At 46.2% G+C, this 25,044-nt stretch overlaps 1 protein-coding gene across 2 annotated transcripts in view; it reads right to left on the bottom strand.

Annotated features, from left to right (window-relative positions):
- Positions 1–25,044, bottom strand: part of SLC25A40 (solute carrier family 25 member 40) — a 218,394-nt gene that overhangs the window by 164,908 nt on the left and 28,442 nt on the right. For both annotated transcript variants that reach the window (XM_069211568.1, XM_069211569.1), the window contains exon 2: positions 20,904–21,023. In XM_069211568.1, the coding sequence (XP_069067669.1) occupies positions 20,904–21,009 (106 nt within the window). In that variant the 5' untranslated portion in view covers positions 21,010–21,023. The remainder of the gene's footprint in view (positions 1–20,903; positions 21,024–25,044) is intronic.

The following is a 25,044-nucleotide window of genomic DNA, read 5'->3' as shown; positions in this document are numbered from 1 at the left end:
GTGCAGAAACATTTCATGCTCTATTAAGAGCCACCAACTCAGCTACTTGTGCAGAAAGTACTCCCCGAAGCCAGGAAGCTTCGAGTATACCAGAAATTGTGCACACAGCATATCCTGCTTTTAATGTTCCTATGTCATCTCTTAAACAGGAACCATCAACAAAAATAATTTGGTCATTTTCTTCCAATCGGCCATCTCAAATGTCAGGTCTAGGTTTGTGCACAAATCAGTAACTTCCAGACAGTCATGTTCGACATCTTTGAATTTGTCAATTTCAAAAAAAAATTTTGGAAGCAAAGTTGCTAGATTAAGCGCTGTATATCTTTTCAGAGTAACATTTGGGGACCCCAAAATTACAGTTTCGTATCTGGTCAATCTAGCATTTGTTAAGTGCTGTATCTTTGTTTACATAAACAAAACTTCTATGGAGTGAGGGAACAAAACAGTTAAGGGAGGTCCCATCACAATGCTCTCACTCTGAGTGAGACTCAATCCAACCGCTGCCACAGTTCACAAACAGCCAGGCAAGCTACTGCAACTTGGGACAAAGTAGCAGAAAAATATGCTACGGGCCGGTTTACACCAACATGTACCTCTGTCAAAACAGAAAGAGAACATATATCAAGTTCATGACAAAACAACATGAATGGTTTTGTGTAGTGAGGCATTCCCAAAGCCGGAGCTTTACACAGACTTTCTCTCAATTCAGTAAAGGCTTTCATACAAGCTTGGTCTAACTGGGGATCAGTAACCTCTTTGTGTTTCTGCAGTGGTTTGGAAATGATTAAGAAATTGGGAATCCACTGGCGACAATAGCTCACCATTCCTAAAATCATTCTGATATCTGTTTGTGTAACGGGGGATTCATCTGTAGTATGGCAGTGACTCTCTCTCTGGAAATCTTTCTAGCTCCCCTTTTAATTTGTTGTCCGAAATATTTAACTTCTTTCTGACAGTATTATAATTTTGCTGGGGACACTTTGTGTCCGTTTTTTCCAAATGATTTAGTAAGGCAATAGTATCTTTCCTGCATGCTTCTTTTGTTTTTGAAGCAACCAACAAATCAATGTACTGAACCAACGTCTATTGGAAAGGCATTTCCAGCGTCTCCAGGTTCTTCTTCAATATCTGATTAATGATGGACGGGGACTCTGAAAAACCTTGTGGGATTCTGCACCAACAGTATACACAATCAAGGAATTGTATCGACTAAGAATGAGACTTTGTGACCCATTACCTTTCCCTTTACATATGGACCCATTTGGTCTAACTCTAATGAAGCTTCTAACACACAATCTACTTCATCTGAACTCTCACTCATCAACTCATCATTCGATTCATCCTCACTGTGTGATGAGTATTGGTGTATGGTGTTATTACTGGTGTTAAACCATTGGTCTGTACCCAGCTGGGGAAGCATCATCTGATGCTGTTCCATTGGGGCTTGAGGTATTTGAATATGTTGCCTTGGTACCATTTGAAATTGGGGTTGCATTTGCTGTGACTGTGGCATCTGTATACGTGGCATTTGCATTTGGTGCATGGGCTTAGGACCTTGCACTTGATTCACATTATTCTGGAAATTAAAACTTTGACCTCTCCTTCTTGGTCCTCTCATGATTGAAAAAGGATTGTTTTCATTCATCTGTTTGACAACACCTTCCTGTCCTAGCATCAGCACTCCCACTTCCAATGTCCTAGGCCATAGCAAGCGTGACGCGATAACTTCCTTTTCATTGCCTGCATATCATTCTGAGTAACTACAGTGCTCGAGTCGACAGCACGGTTCACATTTCCTGTTCCACAGGGACCTCTACCTTTTGCCTCATTCTGAAACAACATGTTTCCCTGCTGCTGCTGTGGAAACATTCCCTTCATGCCTGATTGTGCTACTTTAATCTGCATCACCATTGCCTTTTCTTTCAGCTTTCTCTGCTTCAATTTAATCTCATCACTACAGTACTTGGTATATTGCAATACTTCATTAATCGGCTTTGCTTGCCAGCAAATCAAATGACTTTTAATCATCTGTCTAATTTCAGGTCTCAATCCTTCAACAAATCTGAACGAAAAATTAATCAAGTCTTTCGGCTAAATTGTTTATATATATATATATATATATATATATATATATATATATATATATATATATATATATATATATATGTTTGAATGCCTGCAACAATCTCTCATTGTACGCGTGCATGGGCTCCTTTCCTTCATGAGCTGTCCTATCTATTCTCTGCCAATCGATACTCTTGGGAGAAATTCTTATTTTCAAACATTCAATCACCTAGTAGTAGTACTTCATAACATCATGAGATGGTGCACCTGTAGACTGTGCACCTGTAGACTGACCTTGTGGGGGCTCTCTCGTTGGCCAATCTACACTCCTTTTGCATTCAACCTACAAATCAGCTCGACCTACTATTTTTAACAGGGTATTTAAATCTTCCTCCAGGCATGTTGCAAGCTTCACAATCCTGTCTGTTAATACCATTTCACTGGCTTCCCACTCAATCTCTGTAGTCATTAATAAATTAAGAATGCCACTTCTGCTCCAAGGGACATGTACAAAATTCCCTTCCGGAATTTCTCTCATTGGTGATATTTTTACTGGATCGTAAGTCTGCTGCACACAAGCAATTACATTTGCAGACTCACTTTTCTTCTTGTCTCCTTTCGTTACCCATCTGCCTTCCCATTTATCTAATGCTCCACATTTCTGAATGTGCTGGATCAATTTCCTAATGTGAATTTTCATTCCCGGTATTCTCATGTTCTCACTATCTTTTGAGACAAATTCTAACCTGTAACCTCTTCTCAAATGCTTTGTTTTCTCAATCTCAAAGTCATATTTCTCTGCCAGGTCTGCTAATCTCTGGTGTACCAATCCCGCTTTGTTGGTAATTATTTTGCACAAGAAGCGCAATTCATCTTCTCTATATGAGTCAAGTCTGTTTAATTCAATTGCTCCCTCAATTAATTCCTCTACTTCTAATTTAAGCCTGGTCAAATTCAAGGGAGTTCCTCCATTTGAATCTCCTGATGTGCTATTCAGTCTGTCCAGCCACTCGGTTAATTGCTGGGCTGTCAAACCTTGTAATGAGATATTGTTATTACTTACATTGGGCACTTCCTGTAACGTTAGACATGGAGTCTCTGGGGTCATCAAAAATGGGTTAGGACCTATGTCTGGTCTCCCCGGATTACTTGGTGGAGTCCTGGAATAATTCAAGTCAATTAATGGACCTGTCACGTCAAAGGTTTGCTTCATCGAAGACATAACTCCTGTATTTACATTGAATCTCATCATTTCAACACTTGAATTCATAATTTTCTGTTCATTGCTCTTATTATTTCCCTGAGAAAACAATGGTATGACAGGACCAATAGTTACAGGTACTGACACAGTGTCTGGACTCGGCTGAACATTTTGATCTCTAGAGTACATTACTCCTGCATTCTGACTTGTCAATGCAGATGTATTTGTCTGTGACACTGTTATGGGGGTGTACCTCTGGATTTTAAGGGCTTGCATTGAGGACATCAAATTAGGTGTAGATTCTATTTGCATCAATGTCGGTATCTGATAAACCTGTCTCATTTGGTAAGCTTGTCCTGTAGACACCATTAAACTTGTTGCAGTCTTTACAATAGGTACGTCTGGATGAATCCTAGGTATATCAACCTGCGGCATAGGGGTCTGTATTGTATGTAAGTGGTAGGGATAGTACGGTTAATCTGCACTTGGCTTTGTGTCACTTCAGTTGGTACTGGAGCAGTAGGGTCGGCACTGGTACTTGGACCTATCTCATGTGCTGCATATGGTGGGGGACGACTTCTCAATAATTGTAAAATAAACTCATCCTCATCTGAGTCTTCATCATAGGTCAAAGACTTTCTAGACTCTTGATTTCTGCTCCTTTTCCTCAGAATGATACACACTGTTCTTATTGGTATTCTTTTTGGCATTGCTCTTCTTTTCTGGTGTAACTGCAGAAAACATCTTAATTCCTTGTAAAGTCTCAGTTCTCCAAAATTTCTGCTCACTATCTCATCTCGCTTCAGCTAAGGTTTTCTCAGCTTTTCTCATTCTCCACTAAAACCTTCTGTTGCTGTCTGGCCACTAACTCCCACATAGCTAACGCTTCAAATTGTGCAGGTCTTGGAGGAGGTTTTGAATCATAGAGTGTTCTCCTCAAGTTCTCTAAGACTCTCAAATTAAAGGTTCCATGGGCAGGAAACGCTAAGCTCCCTTCCTTTTCTGTATCTTTGCACCATTGTTTTAACCAAAGGCATGGCGCAGCACCTTGTTCTTAAAACACGATATAGGCGGGTGTGCCTTCTGGCAGGATAATTTCTCCTATTCTAACTGGAATTAATGCATTTCCCCTTAGGGCACTCTTTAATGTTTTGAAAAATTTAATTTTTGAATTTAAGCTATGCTTCAATCAAATCAAGAAGTAAATTTCAATCCGAAAATCCTTTTCGCTTGCCTTTCTCATCCAGTAACACTTCATGGTCGTCCACCAATCCATTGCGGCTTTCCTCACCAACCAACCTATCTCAGTGCAGACCTAGTGACGTCACACTCACATGTACAGCGGCTAACAAAGCCCTCCGGCTTGTCTTCCTCAAAAAAGATCCACGCCAAACTAAGTGCAAATATCGCGAGCACTAAAGAAGCACAAGCACTAAATAAAAACCAATACACCAAACTTGTCTGTTTACTACAGGTAGAAAACACAATCGCTTCATAAACCTTACTGAATTTTCAACTGTGGCTGTTCGCTCTAACAGATACTCCTTTGATCTCAGTTTCTCTGACTCGCTAGCAAAATTCGACCAGCAAATTCTACCCTTGACTGATCATCAGATCCTCCTGGTGCACTTAGGAATCACCAAATCTCCATAAAAAACGAACTTACTTTTAACACACACTCTACGAGGTTGTCATCCACGCCCAATTGACAAATTACAACATCAACCAGGAGACTTCTACACTTGTTACTCAATACTCCGGAATCTTAGACCACGCAGGGTCCATATACCAACAACCATGTGGACAATTTTTTAGCACAAAACACCACAGACAAGTGAAGTTCGACGACTTCTCTAAATACACCCTTTGGAGTATGCATACTCCCTAAACAACTACATTGGAGTATGCAAACTCCCTATTACTCACAAACTTCACAATTAACCTGCGATTTGCTTAAGCAGTGCAAGCGCAAAACCTACTCCATTCACAATCAGACTCGGAACGCTGAGGACATCTTCAACCATGCATTGGCAAAACCCAAGGTTTCAGGAAAGTCATCCTAGAACTGAAAAAACATGGCAGCCTCTTAAGGAGACGTAATCGTCCATCTGTTTCCAAAAAGTACCAAAAACTGGGGACCACTACAACTGGGAAACCATAGCGGCCTCTTAAGGAGACGTAGCCATCCGTTTCTACTAGAACTGTGTGACCATTTACTTTATTATCTACGTGTTAGAAACCACAGCATCCTCTTAGGGAGGCATAACCATTCGTTTCTGCTGCCAAAAACTGTGAGTACGTCTGGCCTTATTTGGTCTTTGATAATTTATTGTCAGGGGATGCGTTAGAGGTTCGATGGACCTCTTGACTCATGACCTAACCGACAACAATACAATTTGTTTAACAAATCATTATCAGAAACCTTTGAGTCAATAAACTTTACACAGCAGGGCACATGTGGCCATGAATAACCACACCTTTTGGGTAAAGTTAGAAAGTTTATTTCCCTAAATTAACAATGCTAATATCATGTAAAGTAATCTTAGTACCAAATGATAAACATATACAAACAACACAGGCTGATGAAAGCAGCATACAAATCTTAATCTTACCAAAGCATTTATCATTAAACATTCAAGGGTTAATGTACAAATTAATAACATCATTAACCGAACAGTAGAAATGGCGTACATATAGTCTCAACAGGTGAATAAAATCAATCCTTTGTTAATAAAATTTGTTGGGCATAGACACACTAACTAACCCTCTAATTTGAGTGGCATGTTTGGGCTTCATTAGACAAAAGTACATTTGGAAAACATCTGGCTAGGGCTCTAAAAAAAACAGCAGTTGGTGCCTAAGAAAAAAGAACAAAAATCTACAACAAAGACAATTTAATTTTGTTATACCTCTACTGAATGGATCAGCAAGCGTGATTTCTTCGTCACTTGGACATCCATGTGGTCAGCATTGGCATGGGAAGATGAAGGGGATTGGCTCAGCCAAGACTGTGCTCTAAGTTAACTAAACCAACTTAGAAAGGGCATAAAAGTAAGGAAACAACATCAATAGTGTTAGAAATGGGGTCTTTGGTTGGCGGTAGGGTTACCCCCTGTCCAAGCAAGGACCCTCACTCTAGTCAGGGTAAAGGAGAATCACCCTCAGTTAATCCCCGCTCGCCTCCTTGGTAGCTTGGCACGAGCAGGCAGGCTTAACTTCAGAAGGAATGTGGAAAGTATTTGTACCAACACACACAGTAACTCAGTGAAAACACTACAAAATGACAACACAGGTTTAGAAAAATAGGTAATATTTATCTAAACAAAACAAGACCACAATCAGAACTTCTCTGCTCCTGGTAAGTGCAGTCGGGCTAAGTTAAAATCACATAGGCAGTTTCTCAAGTCCTCATTGGTCAGAGCATCGGCTGTTCATAGTAGAACCAATAAAAATGAATTCTTAAATATATGATATAGTTAGACACTCTTACATGTCAATGATTGGCTCCTCTTCTCCAGTGCTTAATTTGTAAATAAAAAGGTGCCGGTGCAGCAATTAAATGTGCGAGCACGGAATACTGAGGCAGCGTAATCCTCAAGCCATCTTGGGCCTCTCCAATCCATTTAAAGCCACTCCCTGCCCCTTCAGCTCACTCTTGCAGTGTTCTACTTTCTCTCTTTGTGAAGTTTTTTCGTTTTTCCCTTCATCCGCCTTTCCCATATGTGTCTTTTGCTCGCAGCAAATGCTTGAGGCAGAAGAATAAGTGCCAGCCCTCACAAATAAGTGCCGGTGCTCAGCACCGGAAACAACAAGCACAAATAAGGCACTGCTCTTCTCCTGTTTCCATCGCCAGTTTCGTCAGGTAACTTTTGTTACAAAACAACTCCAGTCAGTGAAGCCATTGTCACATCCTGGGAACGTCAGCTTCTCACACACCAAAGATACAAACGTATCCGTAGGTAGTACATCGCACTACAGCAGACAGTTCTCATCAAGAAAGTTTAAGACATCAACTAGTTTAACATTACAACATTACAAATCTATTTGGTCAGCTCTGTGAGAACAGCGAATAAGTGATTTCTAGTGAGACAGATAACGTTTTTGAGCATTTATTTGTGTCCTGAAGCTTAACATGAGGCCTTGTTGATAATTACGCAATTTCTCTATGCCTCGTTACTTAGTAGGCTTAAGCAGATACATTTCATTAATACATTAATATGGTCAATTAATACATTTAATTCTGTTTGTGCGTATTAATTGTAAATAGTTATTTCTTTATTAATGTCGTACATGGTATGGTTGCTAGGTGGGCACATTTTCCAAATACTGGATATCTCTATATTAGCATAATTCTTGACAATTTTTTATTACTAATCAATGCAGACTTGTTATAGATAAATTCAGCTTTCACAATGGGAGCCAGTGCAAACCCCCTTACTTATGTGGGAGTCCTGCAGCATCAAAAAACCCGGATGTGGGAAAAGTAATATCATATTCCTTCACGTAAACAAAAACCTAGAAATTCACTGGGAGAGAGACAAAGGTTAGAGTGACTTTATAGTTAGTTATAGTAAAAATATCCTACTTTACATTAACCCTTTAAGAAAGAGCATTGGCCAATGCCCTCACCGCCTTCATAGTGCGTCTTATGGCCATTGTTAGATGTCATTTGAGAGGGTTTAAAAGGACCCTCTGGAGTTTGCAACAGATAGTTTCTTTTTTTGTATTTCCTGCCTTGGTCGCTAGGGAAGAGCTTCCTTAACAACCAAGGCTATTTTTATCTCTCTGTAATGACAAGCGTTGCGCATGGCACACTGATGTCATTGCAGAGGAAGTGAAATGAGCTGATCAGCTCATTTCACTTTATTGGTGCTCAGGGGCATTTCTCCACCCGAGCACTGTTTTTGTGGGGGAGGTATCAATTGAAATGGGCAGAATCTCCCTAGTGGATTCCTGCTTGGGAGTTGCCACAGGATGGCAATTCCCAAATAGAATCTATCCACTAGGCACCAGAGATATGATTGAAGCAGAGGGAGTGGCTATTCTGTTCCCCCACTCCCAGGTCTAGGGCCAATCAGACCGGGGCAGTTGGGGGGGGGGAGGAAATGGGGACATTCATACCCTGCTTCCTCCAACTCCCCACTCAAGGGCCAATCAGACTTACCCAGTGGGTAGATAGGGGTATTCCCCACCAATCTGTCCACCCCAGGGGGAGGGGGCAGAAAGCCTACTATGCACCAGAGGCTTCATTTCTGCAGTATTTTGTTGGGGGGAGGGGAGTTATGCGCCCACCAGTGCACTGGGCCATGCCCTCTCCCAACCCAGGGCCTAATGGACTTCCTGCAGCCCCTGAGGGGTTGCTAGGGGTATTCAACCCTCAATCTGCCTCTTCCTCCGGCAGAGCAGAAAGCACACTAGCCATCTGGGACTGTATTTACCCAGTAATAGTATAGGGTTGTTCACCCCCACTCTGCCATCCTGGGGGTAGAAATCCAGATTGGCATCAGGGATTTTGCATTTGGGGAAAAAGAATGGGCCATGGATGTCACACTCTGGCAATGGGACAGAATTCCACCTCAAATGGGACAAACCAGTATTCTGAACTCCCCGGAGGGCAGAGAGGAGATCTGCCCAAAGATGCCCCAGGGGGCAGAAAACTCACTGGATGGCAGGCCTATTTTTATAAAATAATAGGGTGGGTCTGGCCCATTCTGAGATCAGGCCCCACCTACATCCCTAAAGACTCAGGCTCTCATTATGACATTGGCGGTAAATCCCACTTACTGCCATGCTGACTGCCGCCAACGTAAAGCCGCGGAGGCAGATAACCGCCAACCATATTATGACACACACATACCAATCCGTCACTATGCACCCACACACACAAGTCTGCCAGCCCACATGTCAGTGATAAACTGGTGGTATCCAAACCCACACCGTTACGCCAACAGAACTACGCCCACAACATTATGACCCACGAATCACCGCGGCGGACATTCAATGGCGGTAAACCATTGGCGGTACATACCGCCGCGCTCAAAATACACACACACTCACAAAACACCACCACATTGGACAATTCAAACTACACACACCTGGCGCCCATACACACACCACACCCACACCCCCATAAAAACACACACCCACACTACCCACAACCCTTTGACTACAAACCATTGCCAACAGAGAGAGACACAGCAAGAGCACCCACACAACCAAAGCCACATACCACCATCACCTATACACCACCCACATACCTCACAACAGACACCCCAACACATCACCCTACACACCCTCACCCACACCACTCACACCACACTCATGGCACCACAACAACACCCCAGGTTCTCTGAGGAGGAGCTAAGGGTCAAGGCGGAGGAAATCTTCCGGGTAGAGCCACAGCTATTTGGATCACAGGTGCGGCAGATATCCATTGCTAGGAAGATGAGCTATGGCGGAGAATCGTGGACAGTGTCAACACCATGGGACAGCACCCCAGAACAAGGGATGACATCAGGAAGAGGTGGAACGACCTACGGGGGAAGGTCTGTTCCATTGCAGCAAGACACCAGCTCGAAGTACAGAGGACTGGCGGGGCACCTCCATCTCCTCCCCCATTACCAACAACATGGGAGGAGCAAGTCTTGGCAATCATGCATCCCAAGGGCCTGGCCGGAGTAGGAGGAAGACTGGAGTCTAGTAAGTCAACTCTATAACTATCTCCCCCTCTACCTGCATGCCATCACATACCCCCAACCTCACTCCCATCATCCCACCACCTCCCACACACCCCACCATCACAACCCACTCATCCCAGTGCCAAGCCCTGCATGCAACACCAATGCATGGACACCCCTCACAGACCTGCATAAACACCTATCACCACAGCATGCACACTAGTGAAAATCACTTAGCCCACCAAATAACAACTCACACAAGGCAAAGCTGCCAGGCCAATAACAACCATAGAGGGCAACCCACCCATGCTCAATATGTCACACCCAGAAACATTAACACTGCATTTACCTCCCCACAGGTATCCCAGCCAATGTCACCGGCGAAGAGGTGCCAGGAACATCCAGTCCCCCCACAGAAGAGGGCCACAGTGATGACAGCAACTCTGGTTGCCTGGATCTGGATGACCAACCTGGCCCATCAGAGACCTCTGGACAGTCGGTTACCCAGGCACACTCTCACACCACCACAGAGCCTCCCCCCTCAGGAAACACCATCACAGCACCCACCCAGCGGGCCCATACCTCTGTCCCCAGGACATGTCAATCAGCAATGTGTCCACCACTACAGGGACCCCAGGGCACCCCTCAAACCCAGGACAATCAGGGACCTGGGGTCAGTGGCGGCAGTGGGCACACGGTTCAGGGGACAGAGGCACAGGACAACAGGGAAGCTGGGAGGACTGCTGTGCGACAGGGGAAGGACAGGACCAGGGAACCGACCCTCCAGGAGGCACTCACCACGATCCTGGGAGCATACCAACATTCCCAGGATACGCTGGGCCAGATTCTGGACAAGTTGCAGGAGAACATGCGGCTGCAGGAGGGACAGTGCCTGGGGATCAGGGAGGACTTGAAGGACATCCATTGCAGGGGTAATGGCAGACATGGCCAACAGTTTGGGGGAGGTACTGGCACACCACCGGGCCCCTGACACTAGCCAAACCACTGATCAGCCCTCCACCTCCGCTGCCGCTAGTGGACAGGATGCCCCGCCACAGGACCAACAGGCTCCCAGCACCCCTCCCCCTGCAGAAGGGGAACAACCACACAAACGTTCCCTGCGATCCAGGCAGAAGCCAGAGACTATTACCAAGACCCAGCCAGGAAATAAGACTCTGCTGATTGTCACCCTTGTGTCCCACTCTGTCACCATGTCAATCCTTGAACTGCCATTGCTCCCCTTCCTATGCCCCCTTGGACAATGCACATGTGATACAAACAGACAGGACTCTAACCTGGACTTTCCTCCATCATCACCCCAGCCCACTGCACTATCTCCTCTTCTTCAGAGCACTGCTATAAACACACTTTGATCAAATACAAGTATGGAGTATGTCAAATGTTTTCAAAATGTATTTGTTTAACAAGGTTCAAACATTACAATTCAACTGTACAATAATGTTTACATTGGAAAGACATGTAGTTGGCTGCACTGAACACACCAGGAGCAATTGTGGGGACTTGGCAACAATGGAGGACAGGCACATCATCCTCACCTATAGACTTGACAGGGCCACAATCACAGAGCTGTGTGCCCAATTGGAGCCTGACCTAATATCTGCTATCCGTCACCCCACCGGGATCCCCCCTCTTGTGCAAGTCCCATCAGTGCTCCATTTCCTGGCAACTGGCTCTTTCCAAGTGACAGTGGGCTTGGCAGCAGGAATGTCACAGCTAATGTTCTCAATAGTGCTGACCAGAGTGTTGTCTGCCCTGATTAAACACGTGCAGCTACATCGTTTTCCCCCAGGTGGAGGATTTGGCCACAGTGAAAGCTTACTTCTATGCAATGGGACATATCCCCAACATCATTGGGGCAATCGATGGAACAAATATTGCATTTGTCCCCCCCCCCCGGCAAAATGACAAGGTGTTCAGAAATCAAAAGCGTTTTCACTCCATGAATGTCCAGATGGTGTGCCTGGCGGACCAGTACATCTCCCAGGTCAATGCCAAGTATCCTGGGTCTGTGCATGATGCCCTTATCCTGAGGAATAGCAGCATCCCAAAGGTGATGGCCCAATTCCAGAGTCACAGGGTGTGGCTAATAGGTGAGCCCTGGTTCCCACCCAGTGTATGTTGTTGTATGGGGATGGTGTGGGCCCTAAGGGTTAGTGTGTGGCTAACAGTTGTCCCTTGATATTTGCAGGTGACTCTGGTTACCCCAACCTCTCATGGATACTGACCCCTGTGAGGAAGGCCCGGTTTCGTTTCCTCCATCTAACAGGTGGAGCCCTGTGCTACTCACCCAAGAAGGTCTGCCAGATCATCGTGGCATGCTGTATGTTGCACAACCTTGCCTTGCGTTGCCAGGGGCCTTTTCTGCAGGAGGAGGAGGCTGGAGATCGGCGTGTGGCAGCAGTGGATCCTGTGGACAGTGAAGATGAGGAGGCAGAGGATGAGGATGACGACAACAGAAGTGCAATTATTCATCAATACTTCCAGTGGGACACAGGTAAGACAGTGTTGATACACATATAATAGTTTGATGTGAGACATTGTCACTGGCAGGCTGTATATTCCTACTTCTATGCCCACTCGCCTTGCGCTCCCCAGGTCAAAGAGCACAGGGCATGTAGCCCCCCACCAGAGCATGTGGGCAAGTCACCCACTTGAGAGACTGTGGCCTTGCACTCCCCAGGACAAAGAGCACAGGGCATGTAGCCCCCTCCAGAGCATGTGGGCAAGCCACCAACTTGAGAGACTGTGGCCTTGCCCTCCCCAGGATCAAGCACAGGGCGTGTTGCCCCCCTCCAGAGCATGTGGGCAAGTCACTCACTTGAGAGACCGTGGCCTTGCACTCCCCAGGACAAGTCAGTGTGCAAGTCACCCACTTGAGAGACTGTGGCCTTGCACTACCCAAGACCATGCACAGGGCATGTTGCCCCCTCCAAGACCAGTGGCGTTGCACCATCTTCCGGCTGAGGTGCCCCCACCATTCCCTGTCCTCCTGAGGTGCCTGGCTATTTTCGACCTGATGCCCCTGCAGTGTTCTCTCCGTGTTGTTGCAGAAGTGAGGTGGGGCCTTGGACTTTGTGATGTGGCCCTGTGGCCCACAAACATTGAGGACTGGGCAGTGTCCCTTGATTTGTTAATATGTATATACTTTTTTTATTTGGATGCACGTATTTCTACTGTATTGAAATTATTGCACTCACTTTAATCAATTCCTTTGGTCCTTTGCATTATTCCTGAGGGGTACGGGGTAAATATGTTATGTTGCTGCATCTTCTTGTGTGTATGATGTTGGGGGTGGGGGATTTGGGGTGTGTGTCACTCTCTTTTTCCTCCCTCCCTCCCCTGTGTGCTAGGTGGCAGTACTCACTGTGGTCGTCTTCACCAGCGTTTGTGTTCGTAGTGGTGTAGAACGTAGAAGGGCACGGGGAACACATGCAACTCGGGCTCCATGGCAGCATGGTTCTTCCTTGAGTCTCCAGAGGTGAGTCGTTTCCCTTCTGTGCAGTGTTTCCGCCAGGCTTTTGATGTCATTGGTACCGCCCCGGAAAAGGTGGCGGATTGGTGTGTCATTATACAGTGGGCGGAACACAGTCTTCTGCCTGGCTGTAGGCGGTTACCGCCATGGTGCCTGTTGATTTCGCCCTGGCGGTCGGTGTGTTGAAGTGGCTGTCTGTCTGAGCGGTTTCCACCGTGGTAATAATTTTATAGTTATTACGGATGGCCTGTTGGCGGTATTACCACCACTATATCACTGGCCGCCAGGGTTGTAATGAGGGCCTCAGTCTTTCCGCTCCCCTTCGGACTAAAACAAATCCCATCCCAATGGCAAGTGAGAAGGTATTTGATTCTTTTGGGTGTTGTATTTACACATGGGTGAGGACAGTGTGAAAAATCCCAGTATCATCCCACTTGCCATTCCGAATGGCTGCACTTTAGGGGTCTGAGTAAGCCACCACCTGGGGAAAAAGTACCACACCTAGACAGTTCAAATAAAATGACATTGAGGGGAGTTTAGGGTGTTATCCCTTGTGTGGATCCTATGATGTTTTCTTAGTCACAACGCTCTGTATACCTCAAACTCTTCCTTAAATCTAGCCTCTTGCACTTCTGTGATGTAATCTTCCAGAACAGACAGGGATCCACAAAATTCCTATTTCCCAGTATTCTCCCACGTGTTCTGATAAAACACTACCCTTCTTGTATGGGCGAGCCTAGCGTTCACAATAAGAAAAGCCTTAAAACGTAATGTGGAACATCATATTCCCTGTAAAAAAACTAACCTGATTCGCAAAGGGGGTAGTTTCTTTAGGTCGGCCTGGGCTTGGCTGCCTCCTAGGGACACATACCAAACACACACATTTCTAAAAAGGTAGACACCTGCGCGAGTCCAGTGGAGTGTAGTTTTCGTGGATCCTACAACATTTTTGTACACTCAGGCCTACATTATGACATTGGCAGTAAAGTACCGCCTACCGCCGTGGCGACGGCCGCCAAAAGACCATCGCAGCGGCTAACAGCTATCCCTCAAATTATGACCACAGCCAGATTTCCGCCACAAGAAGGGCGGAAATCCAGCTGTGGCCATGCTGGCGGATGGCGTTGAGGTGGCGCTGCTACCACCAGCAGCGCCACGCCAGTAGACCGCCGCCAGCCATATTATGACTGCCGGAAGACCCCCTGGAATCACGTAAGTTGGGTTTCCGACAGGGGAGGGGCATGGGGGATGTTGTGTGTGGGGGGGGGGTGCATGAGTGTGTGAGTGTGTGCGTGAATGCAAATGTATGTGTAGTGTTGTTTGCGTGTGTGTATGCATGTGTGAGAATGTGTGTAAGTATGGATATGTGATATGTGAATGCATGTCTGCGTGTCAGTCTGAATGTGGTGGGGATATGTGCATGAATGAATGGATGCATGTGTGTATGAATGTGTGTATGCCTGTGTGAGTGGGTGTGAGCATGGGTCTCTGCGTGTGCAGGAGGGGTGGGGGATTGGAAGGGGGGAGCGTGGATGGAGGGGGGTTTAGGGGCATCTGGGGAGTGTTTGGGGGGAGGCGGCCTACTATCAGTGACAGGGAAGGAATTCCCTGTCACTGATAGCGCCTACCGCCATGGTTTTCATGGCTTTACGAACGCCACAAAAACCATGGCGGTAGGCAGGGTCAAAATGTCTGAGGTGGTACAATAGCGGCCGCCAAGCTGGAGATCCTTATCTCCAGCCCGGCAGCTGCTACCGCCATGGCGGTCGGAGTGGTACATTGGCAGGTTGGCTTCAGCCAACCCGCCAATGTCATAATGTGACGGTATGTACCGCCAGCCTGTTGGCGGTACTACCGCCACGTTACCACCGACCGCCGGGGTCATAATGACACCCTCAATGTCCTGCAAACCTCACTAGTTGCCTAGAATAATGAATTTCATGCACTAGTTACATTATAATTTATATATTATTAACTTTAATTAAAAATTTAAAATGTAAAGTTAGATTTATATATCAATTAACTTCAACAATTTATCTGTAAATGAAACATACATTTTAAATAAAATGTAGAGTCCTTTCGAGATTATCACATTATGCAATTTGAGGCAGGTGAGTCGCTGCCATGTCTATGTTTCAGTGGAGAAACTTCGTTGCATCTTATGGTAATCAGTTTGCTGAGGTTTACTCCTTTTTTCAGAAGCACTTAAGGTTTGAGCGATGAGACAAATGTATGACAGGAGCGGGACATTGGTTATTTTGCTGGTATATAGTGAAAAGTGGGAGTTATGAGCAGATATGAGAAGCAGAAGTGTAAGGAAATGCCTCCTTGGCATGGTTACCCGCTGACTTTTTTCCTTTGCTGATGCCAAGTTATGATTTGAAAGTGTGCTGAGGCCTGCTAACCAGGCCCCAGCACCAGTGTTCTTTCCCTAACCTGTACCTTTGTTTCCACAATTGGCACACCCTGGCATCCAGGTAAGTCCCTTGTAACTGGTACCCCTGGTACCAAGGGCCCTGATGCCAGGGAAGGTCTCTAAGGGCTGCAGCATGTCTTATGCCACCCTGGAGACCCCTCACTCAGCACGGACACACTGCTTGCCAGCTTGTGTGTGCTGGTGGGGAGAAAACGACTAAGTCGACATGGCACTCACCTCAGGGTGCCATGCCAACCTCACACTGCCTATGGCATACATAAGTCACTCCTCTAGCATGCCTTACAGCCCTAAGGCAGGGTGCACTATACCATAGGTGAGGGCATAGGTGCATGAGCACTATGCCCCTACAGTGTCTAAGCAAAACCTTAAACATTGTAAGTGCAGGGTAGCCATAAGAGTATATGGTCTGGGAGTCTGTCATACACGAACTCCAAAGCACCATAATGGCTACACTGAAAACTGGGAAGTTTGGTATCAAACTTCTCAGCACAATAAATGCACACTGATGCCAGTGTACATTTTATTGTGAAATACACCCCAGAGGGCATCTTAGAGATGCCCCCTGAAAACATACCCGACTTCCAGTGTGGGCTGACTAGTTTCACCAGCCTGCCACACACCAGACATGTTGCTGGCCACATGGGGAGAGTGCCTTTGTCACTCTGTGGCTAGTAACAAAGCCTGTACTGGGTGGAGGTGCTTCTCACCTCCCTCTGCAGGAACTGTAACACCTGGCGGTGAGCCTCAAAGGCTCACCCCCTTTGTTACAGCACCACAGGGCACTCCAGCTAGTGGAGATGCCCGCCCCCTCCGGCCACGGCCCCACTTTTGGCGGCAAGGCCGGAGGAGATAATGAGAAAAACAAGGAGGAGTCACTGGCCAGTCAGGACAGCCCCTAAGGTGTCCTGAGCTGAGGTGACTCTGACTTTCAGAAATCCTCCATCTTGCAGATGGAGGATTCCCCCAATATGATTAGGGATGTGCACCCCTCCCCTCAGGGAGGAGGCACAAAGAGGGTGTAGCCACCCTCAGGGCTAGTAGCCATTGGCTACTAACCCCCCATACTTAAAAACACACCCCTAAATTGAGTATTTAGGGGCCCCCAGAACCAAGCAAGATAGATTCCTGCAACCTGAAGACAAAGAAGGACTGCTGACCTGAAGCCCTGCAGAGAAGACGGAAACACCAACTGCTTTGGCCCCAGCTCTACCGGCCTGTCTCCCCACTTCAAGAAAAACTGCAACAGCGACGCGTTCCACAGGGTCCAGCGACCTCTGAAGCCTCAGAGGACTACCCTGCATCTAAAAGGACCAAGAACTCCTGAGGACAGCGGCTCTGCTCCAAAGAAGAAACATCTTTGCAACAAAGAAGTAATTTTTAAAGACCACACGTTTCCCGCCGGAAGCGTGAGACTTTGCACTCTGCACCCGACGCCCCCGGCTCGACCTGCGGAGAAACAACACTACAGGGAGGACTCCCCGGCGACTGCGAGCCCGTGAGTAGCCAGAGTTGAGCCCCCTGAGCCCCCACAGCGACGCCTGCAGAGGGAATCCAGAGGCTCCCCCTGACCGCGACTGCCTGCTTCCAAGAACCCGACGCCTGGTAAAAACACTGCACCCGCAGCCCCCAGGACCTGAAGGATCCGACCTCCAGTGCAGAAGCGACCCCCAAGTGGCCCTCTCCCTTGCCCAGGTGGTGGCTACCCCGACGAGCCCCCCCCCTTGCCTGCCTACTTCGCTGAAGAGACCCCTGGGTCTCCCATTGAACTCCATTGCAAACCCGACGCCTGTTTGCACACTGCACCCGGCCGCCCCCGTGCCACTGACGGTGTACTTTTTGTGCTGACTTGTGCCCCCCCCGGTGCCCTACAAAACCCCCCTGGTCTGCCCTCCGAAGACGCGGGTACTTACCTGCTGGCAGACTGGAACCGGGGCACCCCCTTCTCCATTGAAGCCTATGCGTTTTGGGCACCACTTTGACCTCTGCACCTGACCGGCCCTGAGCTGCTGGTGTGGTAACTTTGGGGTTGCCCTGAACCCCCAACGGTGGGCTACCTTGGACCCAACGTTGAACCCTGTAGGTGGTGTACTTACCTGCAAAACTAACAAACACTTACCTCCCCCAGGAACTGTAGAAAATTGAACTGTCTAGTTTTAAAATAGCTTATTGCCATTTCTGTGAAAACTGTACATGCTATTTTGCTCATTCAAAGTTCCTAAAGTTCCTAAGTGCAATACCTTTCATTTGAAGTATTACTTGTAAATCTTGAACCTGTGGTTCTTAAAATAAATTAAGAAAAGATATTTTTCTATACAAAAACCTATTGGCCTGGAATTGTCTTTGAGTGTGTGTTCCTCCTTTATTGCCTGTGTGTGTACAACAAATGTTTAACACTACCCTCTGATAAGCCTACTGCTCGACCACACTACCACAAAATAGAGCATTAGAATTATCTCTTTTTGCCACTATCTTACCTCTAAGGGGAACCCTTGGACTCTGTGCATGCTATTTCTTACTTTGAAATAGTACATACAGAGCGAACTTCCTACACATTGGTTATTTTGCTGGTATATAGTGAAAAGTGGGAGTTATGAGCAGATATGAGAAGCAGAAGGTATAGCCAACATTCGATGATTGATTTTTTGCCTTACATCTGGGCAAAGTTCAGTAATCCCACAACCTGAGATCCACCATAGGAGGGAAGAATTCTAATCCTGCCTAACCCTGCTGCAGAAAGTTAAGATTTTTGGTATGACATTTTACTGTAATTCTAGAAACCACACCTACAAAGTTGTTCCCTTTTAATCCACTATGAAATGTTTCATAGTATTAAAAACCATATATAAAATGTTCTTGATTAACTATTTGAAGCACAATTAAGTGGAAGCTGATTTATAACGTATGGATTTGACTATGTCAGTTTGTGGCTCAATATCAAATTAATCCACTTGTGCCCCACATGAGATGGCTTAACATAATACTGAGGTCACAAAAGCCCTTCCCAGGAATAAGCACTGAAAGGTGAATAAAGTAATAGACCAAGCCTGGCAATACCACCATTTTAGAGAGGGCCACTCACCCCGTCAACTGTCAGTCGGAGGGTAGTCCAAAACTTGACTTGGGCTTGAATAGCATTTACTGTGATGCCCAGATTGCCTTCCAGAAGGTCCCGGGGGTCGTAGAAAATGTTTATACTCAGATATCCAAAGGAGTGCGGTGGCCAATGGATGAGGTCAGACCCCAGTGCAAGTAAGGGCAGGGTTACATTCTGACACAGCAGGAAGATGGAAGTCTTTGCAGGGTTTGCCGTGATCAGACAGGTCATAAAAGGTGGTTAGCAGACGCGTGAGTGCAGCAAAAGCCATCTGAGCCAAGCAGATATATAATATAGCATGTCATCAGCATATACAGAGAAAATGTCAGTAGTACCCCATACGAGAATTCCACAATGTCTTACTGCCATGCGCAGCCTGCAAGTCAGCAGCTCCACCGCAAAGACACACAACAGTGGAGTTATGGGGCAAACCAGTCGGGTTCCACAGGCTACTGCATATGCCTCTGAGATGTGCTGCCCGGTCCAGACACAGGCTGTCGGCTCTGAGAACAAAAGCCGGATTTATCCCAGTTGCAAGGGCCCAAGCCAAAGTGCTGTAGGATCGCAAGCATACATTCCCAGACTAATGTGTCAAAGGCTTGTTTAATATCTGTAATGCTATCTGCATTTACCCACCGATTCCATCTTGACCACTGATTCCATTTTGTGCTCAGCTTCAAATGCTGTTACATCGGTGGCACAGGTATTTTACCACGCACAGCTTGTTAAAGTGTTTTCACTTTTCTCTCCAGGGAAATGAACATAACATGGGTGATGCTACGCTGATAAGAGTGTAAAAGGATGAGAATGTTTATAGCAGAGAAGCATACGGCTCTGTCTTGGATATACGCCCTGGGATCTGGCCAATCCTTTGCATGTTTTTCAACACTGACCAAGTACAGACAGTGCTTAAATTTCACAACTTACTCAAAGGGAGGGAGGTTACAAGAACCTTCCTCTTAAATTTGTTTAAAGTATAGACGGTGGGGAAGCTTGACGCTGAGGCAGAAAGAACTCATTTCTGAGGGTAGACGCATTCCTCAGAACAAGCACATTGGGCAGATTTTCTCCTGTCTCAGCTGCCCAGGTTTCCACAGATTGACGTTGGCAAAGACAAGGATGATGTTGGATTCTATCCCCATGGTGTGATTATTTTAGTAGCTGCACGTGTGTTGCTGCATTCAAGTTAAACGTTCATGTTAATATTTTTGAATACTTATGTTTGAACCCTGGGAAGTGCCTTAGTAAATTCATTACTCAGACTAAGGGTGCTGCATTCTTTTCTTTCTTTAGCCTTGTTCCCTCTTAGTTTGAAGTAAAGCAGAACAATTTCAATAGAAATGCATGCCGCCTATGGCCAGCCCTGCGTTGCCCCCTCCATGATCCAGTACATTTAACGTATTTTGAGGGAGATGTTACGCCTGTGCAGGATATATGAGGTTGGAAGGCTGTGGAAATAAACAATCCATCAATACTTTGCTCAGGATTTTGTAGTCAGTATTTAGTATGAATAGCCATGTGGCCCAAATGTTTTATCCTACGGGTCAATAGCTTTGCTTCCACAGTGTCTGCTTGTTGCTGCCAATTTTGTCCCTAGATTGTGTGATAACTGAAGATGCCAGGCCTTTGAAGGTGCGGCTTGTTCTGCCGATTATGATGCTGCTGCCTCTGAGCCAAACCTTCATAGCCAAGGTGAAAGAGAAGGATTGCTGGTGGCAATTGCATCCAGCCAGGATGCAATGTAGTTATCATGTTTTACCTTTCGCTACATAAATGAGCTATAGTTGCCGCTAAAAGAGAAGCACTAGGTATGCCAATTAGGTGGATAGATAAACACAATGGTGTCTTCTATTTTGTATTTCAATCAGAATCAAGCTATTTACTTGAATAACAAGCAAAACACAATTTTGGCATAAGTTAGAGTAAGGGTATCTTACCAATCAATGATGTAAGCAAAGCCCCAGCAGAGGAAGCAATTATCTGTTGAAAGGCTGTTATTCTATGTGGCTCAATATCCAATTCATCAGTTTCCATTTTCTTCATTCAAAGGAGAAGGCCTAAATAAAAATATTCAACAGAAACAAACTTCACATATAGAGGCTGTGTGCATTTAAAGACAGGAATGTTACGTAAGACAATGTTTAACAATCAAACTAATACATGCAAAAGCAAAACGATCAAGACAATCCAGGGTTTTACAAATAGATGGGTATGCTTTCCTTAGCTAATGCCATTATTCTACTTTAATAAACTACTGTGCAGACTTGAATCTAGAGAGGTAGACTTAACTGCAGGAGCAAAGTTATAATGAGTATTTCCACTTCATTCCAAAAACTCCTTTCTTGCTCACCCACTTCCTGGTACCCTCTTACATTCTACTACTATAAGTTCTAAGTAATTGGTGAGTAAGTGCAGAGGCAAACACAGGGCTAGCTTACTTTATGTGCCCATGACTTAGCTATAAGTGCATTGTTGTGGTAGGTATCTCTGAATGTGTCAGTGCTAGTATTTCGAAGATGGTACAAGTTTGTTACCATCTCAGTACTGAGACAGAAGTGCATGTGCAAGTCAAAATAGCCATGCATATGTGAACTTTTGATGTCTCAAATGTCGGATACGTGTCCTTGTTGCAGGTTAGATAGAGGCGCATTATGAGAGCTCTGCTAATGTATGTTTAGAATTATATCAATGCACGGTAGAAATAATATAAAGGGAAATTACAACAATTCCCACTGTAGTGCATGCATCAAGCATCTACCGCACCAATCTATCTAAAGCACATCATGCACATTTCTTCCCCTATTTAGGAGAAGGTATCTGTTGTCTAGGCCCTTAAATACCATAATTCCTCTTACTCTGATGATGATCAGTCACAGCAACTTCTCAGCCCACGATCCATTGTGTCTTTCATTGTAATTTTCCTGCCTACTTTCTCAGGAGCCACATCCTGCTTATCTCACTGCCACCTAGCTTCCCCACCCCTAGACAGCTGCTCCTGCAGGTCACATCACAGCATCAGGCCAAGAGAGCTTCTCACCAGCCCCCAGATCACTGCTCTCACAGGCTACCTGATCCAGCTGGTACTACCGGCTTCAGCATGTGAGTGAGAATGGGAGATGAAGAGCTGGGAATGATTTTCTGAAGCACTGCTACCTGGCTGGAAAGGAGTATAAAGAGAAGGAAGGTCCAGTGGGTACAAAGAACACAGTGCATGTTGGCCTGCACGTTTTGCTGCCTCAAAGACATCAGTGTAATAGTTATTGAGGCACAACTGCAATAAGAGGAAACAAATTCATAAGATATTCTACATCTAATACTTAGAAGAAAACATGTTATTACCATAAAACACTGTGCTACCAATCATGCTAGGATGTGATGTCTGAATGCAGATTCAACCAAAGAGACAAAGTGAATGTAGTATTGGTAGCTTATACCTATGCCTTAGCATTGTAGGCGGTACACAAACATGTACATTTCTTCAAGCACATGTTTATTTGTGAACATGTTGGTCTGATAGTCACTAACAGTGTGCCATACACTCGCCTACAGATACAAGTAGACAATAGTTGTGCAAGAGTAGCCTCATGTGGAAAGGTTCTTCTCAATGTTTAAATAATTAACATCAGTTCAACAGACAGGCAATACATATTTCATCACAGTTTAAGCTAGATCTGTGACAGGGAAGGTATCCTTTGAAATTAATTCAGTTCTTGGGCACAGCCCAGATGGCTATCCTGTCAGGAGAAGGTCAGCCCCTCTCCCTTTGTCAGAGTTCTGGAAGTCACTTAACACCCATTGAAAGAGCCATTCAGCTCCTGGGTGTCTGTGAACACTGGTGTAGGAAGTTGGCTCTGTATGTGCTATTTCAAAGTAAGGAATAGCATGCACAGAGTCCAAGGGTTCCCCTTAGAGGTAAAATAGTGGTAAAAATAGATAATACTAATGCTCTATTTTGTGGTAGTGTGGTCGAGCAGTAGGCTTATCCAAGGAGTAGTGTTAAGCATTTGTTGTACATACACATAGACAATAAATGAGGTACACACACTCAGAGACAAATCCAGCCAATAGGTTTTGTATAGAAAAATATATTTTCTTAGTTTATTTTAAGAACCACAGGTTCAAATTCTACATGTAATATCTCATTCGAAAGGTATTGCAGGTAAGTACTTTAGGAACTTTAAATCATAAAAATTGCATGTATACTTTTCAAGTTATTGACAAATAGCTGTTTTAAAAGTGGACACAGTGCAATTTTCACAGTTCCTAGGGGAGGTAAGTTTTTGTTAGTTTTACCAGGTAAGTAAGACACTTACAGGGTTCAGTTCTTGGTCCAAGGTAGCCCACCGTTGGGGGTTCAGAGCAACCCCAAAGTCACCACACCAGCAGCTCAGGGCCGGTCAGGTGCAGAGTTCAAAGTGGTGCCCAAAACACATAGGCTAGAATGGAGAGAAGGGGGTGCCCCGGTTCCGGTCTGCTTGCAGGTAAGTACCCGCGTCTTCGGAGGGCAGACCAGAGGGGTTTTGTAGGGCACCGGGGGGGACACAAGCCCACACAGAAATTTCACCCTCAGCAGCGCGGGGGCGGCCGGGTGCAGTGTAGAAACAAGCGTCGGGTTTGTAATGGAAGTCAATGGGAGATCTCGGGATCTCTTCAGCGCTGCAGGCAGGCAAGGGGGGGGTTCCTCGGGGAAACCTCCACTTGGTCAAGGGAGAGGGACTCCTGGGGGTCACTCCTCCAGTGAAAGTCCGGTCCTTCAGGTCCTGGGGGCTGCAGGTGCAGGGTCTCTCCCAGGTGTCGGGACCTAGGATTCAAAGAGTCGCGGTCAGGGGAAGCCTCGGGATTCCCTCTGCAGGCGGCGCTGTGGGGGCTCAGGGGGGACAGGTTTTTGTACTCACAGTCTTAGAGTAGTCCTGGGGTCCCTCCTGAGGTGTTGGATCGCCACCAGCCGAGTCGGGGTCGCCGGGTGCAGTGTTGCAAGTCTCACGCTTCTTGCGGGGAGCTTGCAGGGTTCTTTAAAGCTGCTGGAAACAAAGTTGCAGCTTTTCTTGGAGCAGGTCCGCTGTCCTCGGGAGTTTCTTGTCTTTTCGAAGCAGGGGCAGTCCTCAGAGGATGTCGAGGTCGCTGGTCCCTTTGGAAGGCGTCGCTGGAGCAGGATCTTTGGAAGGCAGGAGACAGGCCGGTGAGTTTCTGGAGCCAAGGCAGTTGTCGTCTTCTGGTCTTCCTCTGCAGGGGTTTTCAGCTAGGCAGTCCTTCTTCTTGTAGTTGCAGGAATCTAATTTTCTAGGGTTCAGGGTAGCCCTTAAATACTAAATTTAAGGGCGTGTTTAGGTCTGGGGGGTTAGTAGCCAATGGCTACTAGCCCTGAGGGTGGGTACACCCTCTTTGTGCCTCCTCCCAAGGGGAGGGGGTCACAATCCTAACCCTATTGGGGGAATCCTCCATCTGCAAGATGGAGGATTTCTAAAAGTTAGAGTCACTTCAGCTCAGGACACCTTAGGGGCTGTCCTGACTGGCCAGTGACTCCTCCTTGTTGCTTTCTTTGTTCCCTCCAGCCTTGCCGCCAAAAGTGGGGTCCGTGGCCGGAGTGGGCGGGCAACTCCACTAAGCTGGAGTGCCCTGCTGGGCTGTGACAAAGGGGTGAGCCTTTGAGGCTCACCGCCAGGTGTCACAGCTCCTGCCTGGGGGAGGTGTTAGCATCTCCACCCAGTGCAGGCTTTGTTACTGGCCTCAGAGTGACAAAGGCACTCTCCCCATGGGGCCAGCAACATGTCTCTGGTGTGGCAGGCTGCTGGAACTAGTCAGCCTACACAGACAGTCGGTTAAGTTTCAGGGGGCACCTCTAAGGTGCCCTCTGGGGTGTATTTTGCAATAAAATGTACACTGGCATCAGTGTGCATTTATTGTGCTGAGAAGTTTGATACCAAACTTCCCAGTTTTCAGTGTAGCCATTATGGTGCTGTGGAGTTCGTGTTTGACAGACTCCCAGACCATATACTCTTATGGCTACCCTGCACTTACAATGTCTAAGGTTTTGTTTAGACACTGTAGGGGTACCATGCTCATGCACTGGTACCCTCA

This window comes from Pleurodeles waltl, chromosome 10, assembly GCF_031143425.1.
Source record: "Pleurodeles waltl isolate 20211129_DDA chromosome 10, aPleWal1.hap1.20221129, whole genome shotgun sequence".
In the NCBI taxonomy this organism is placed as follows: Eukaryota; Metazoa; Chordata; class Amphibia; order Caudata; family Salamandridae; genus Pleurodeles; species Pleurodeles waltl.
The sequence above is the reverse complement of the archived record's forward strand: the minus strand, read 5'-3'. Positions and strand labels throughout refer to the sequence as shown.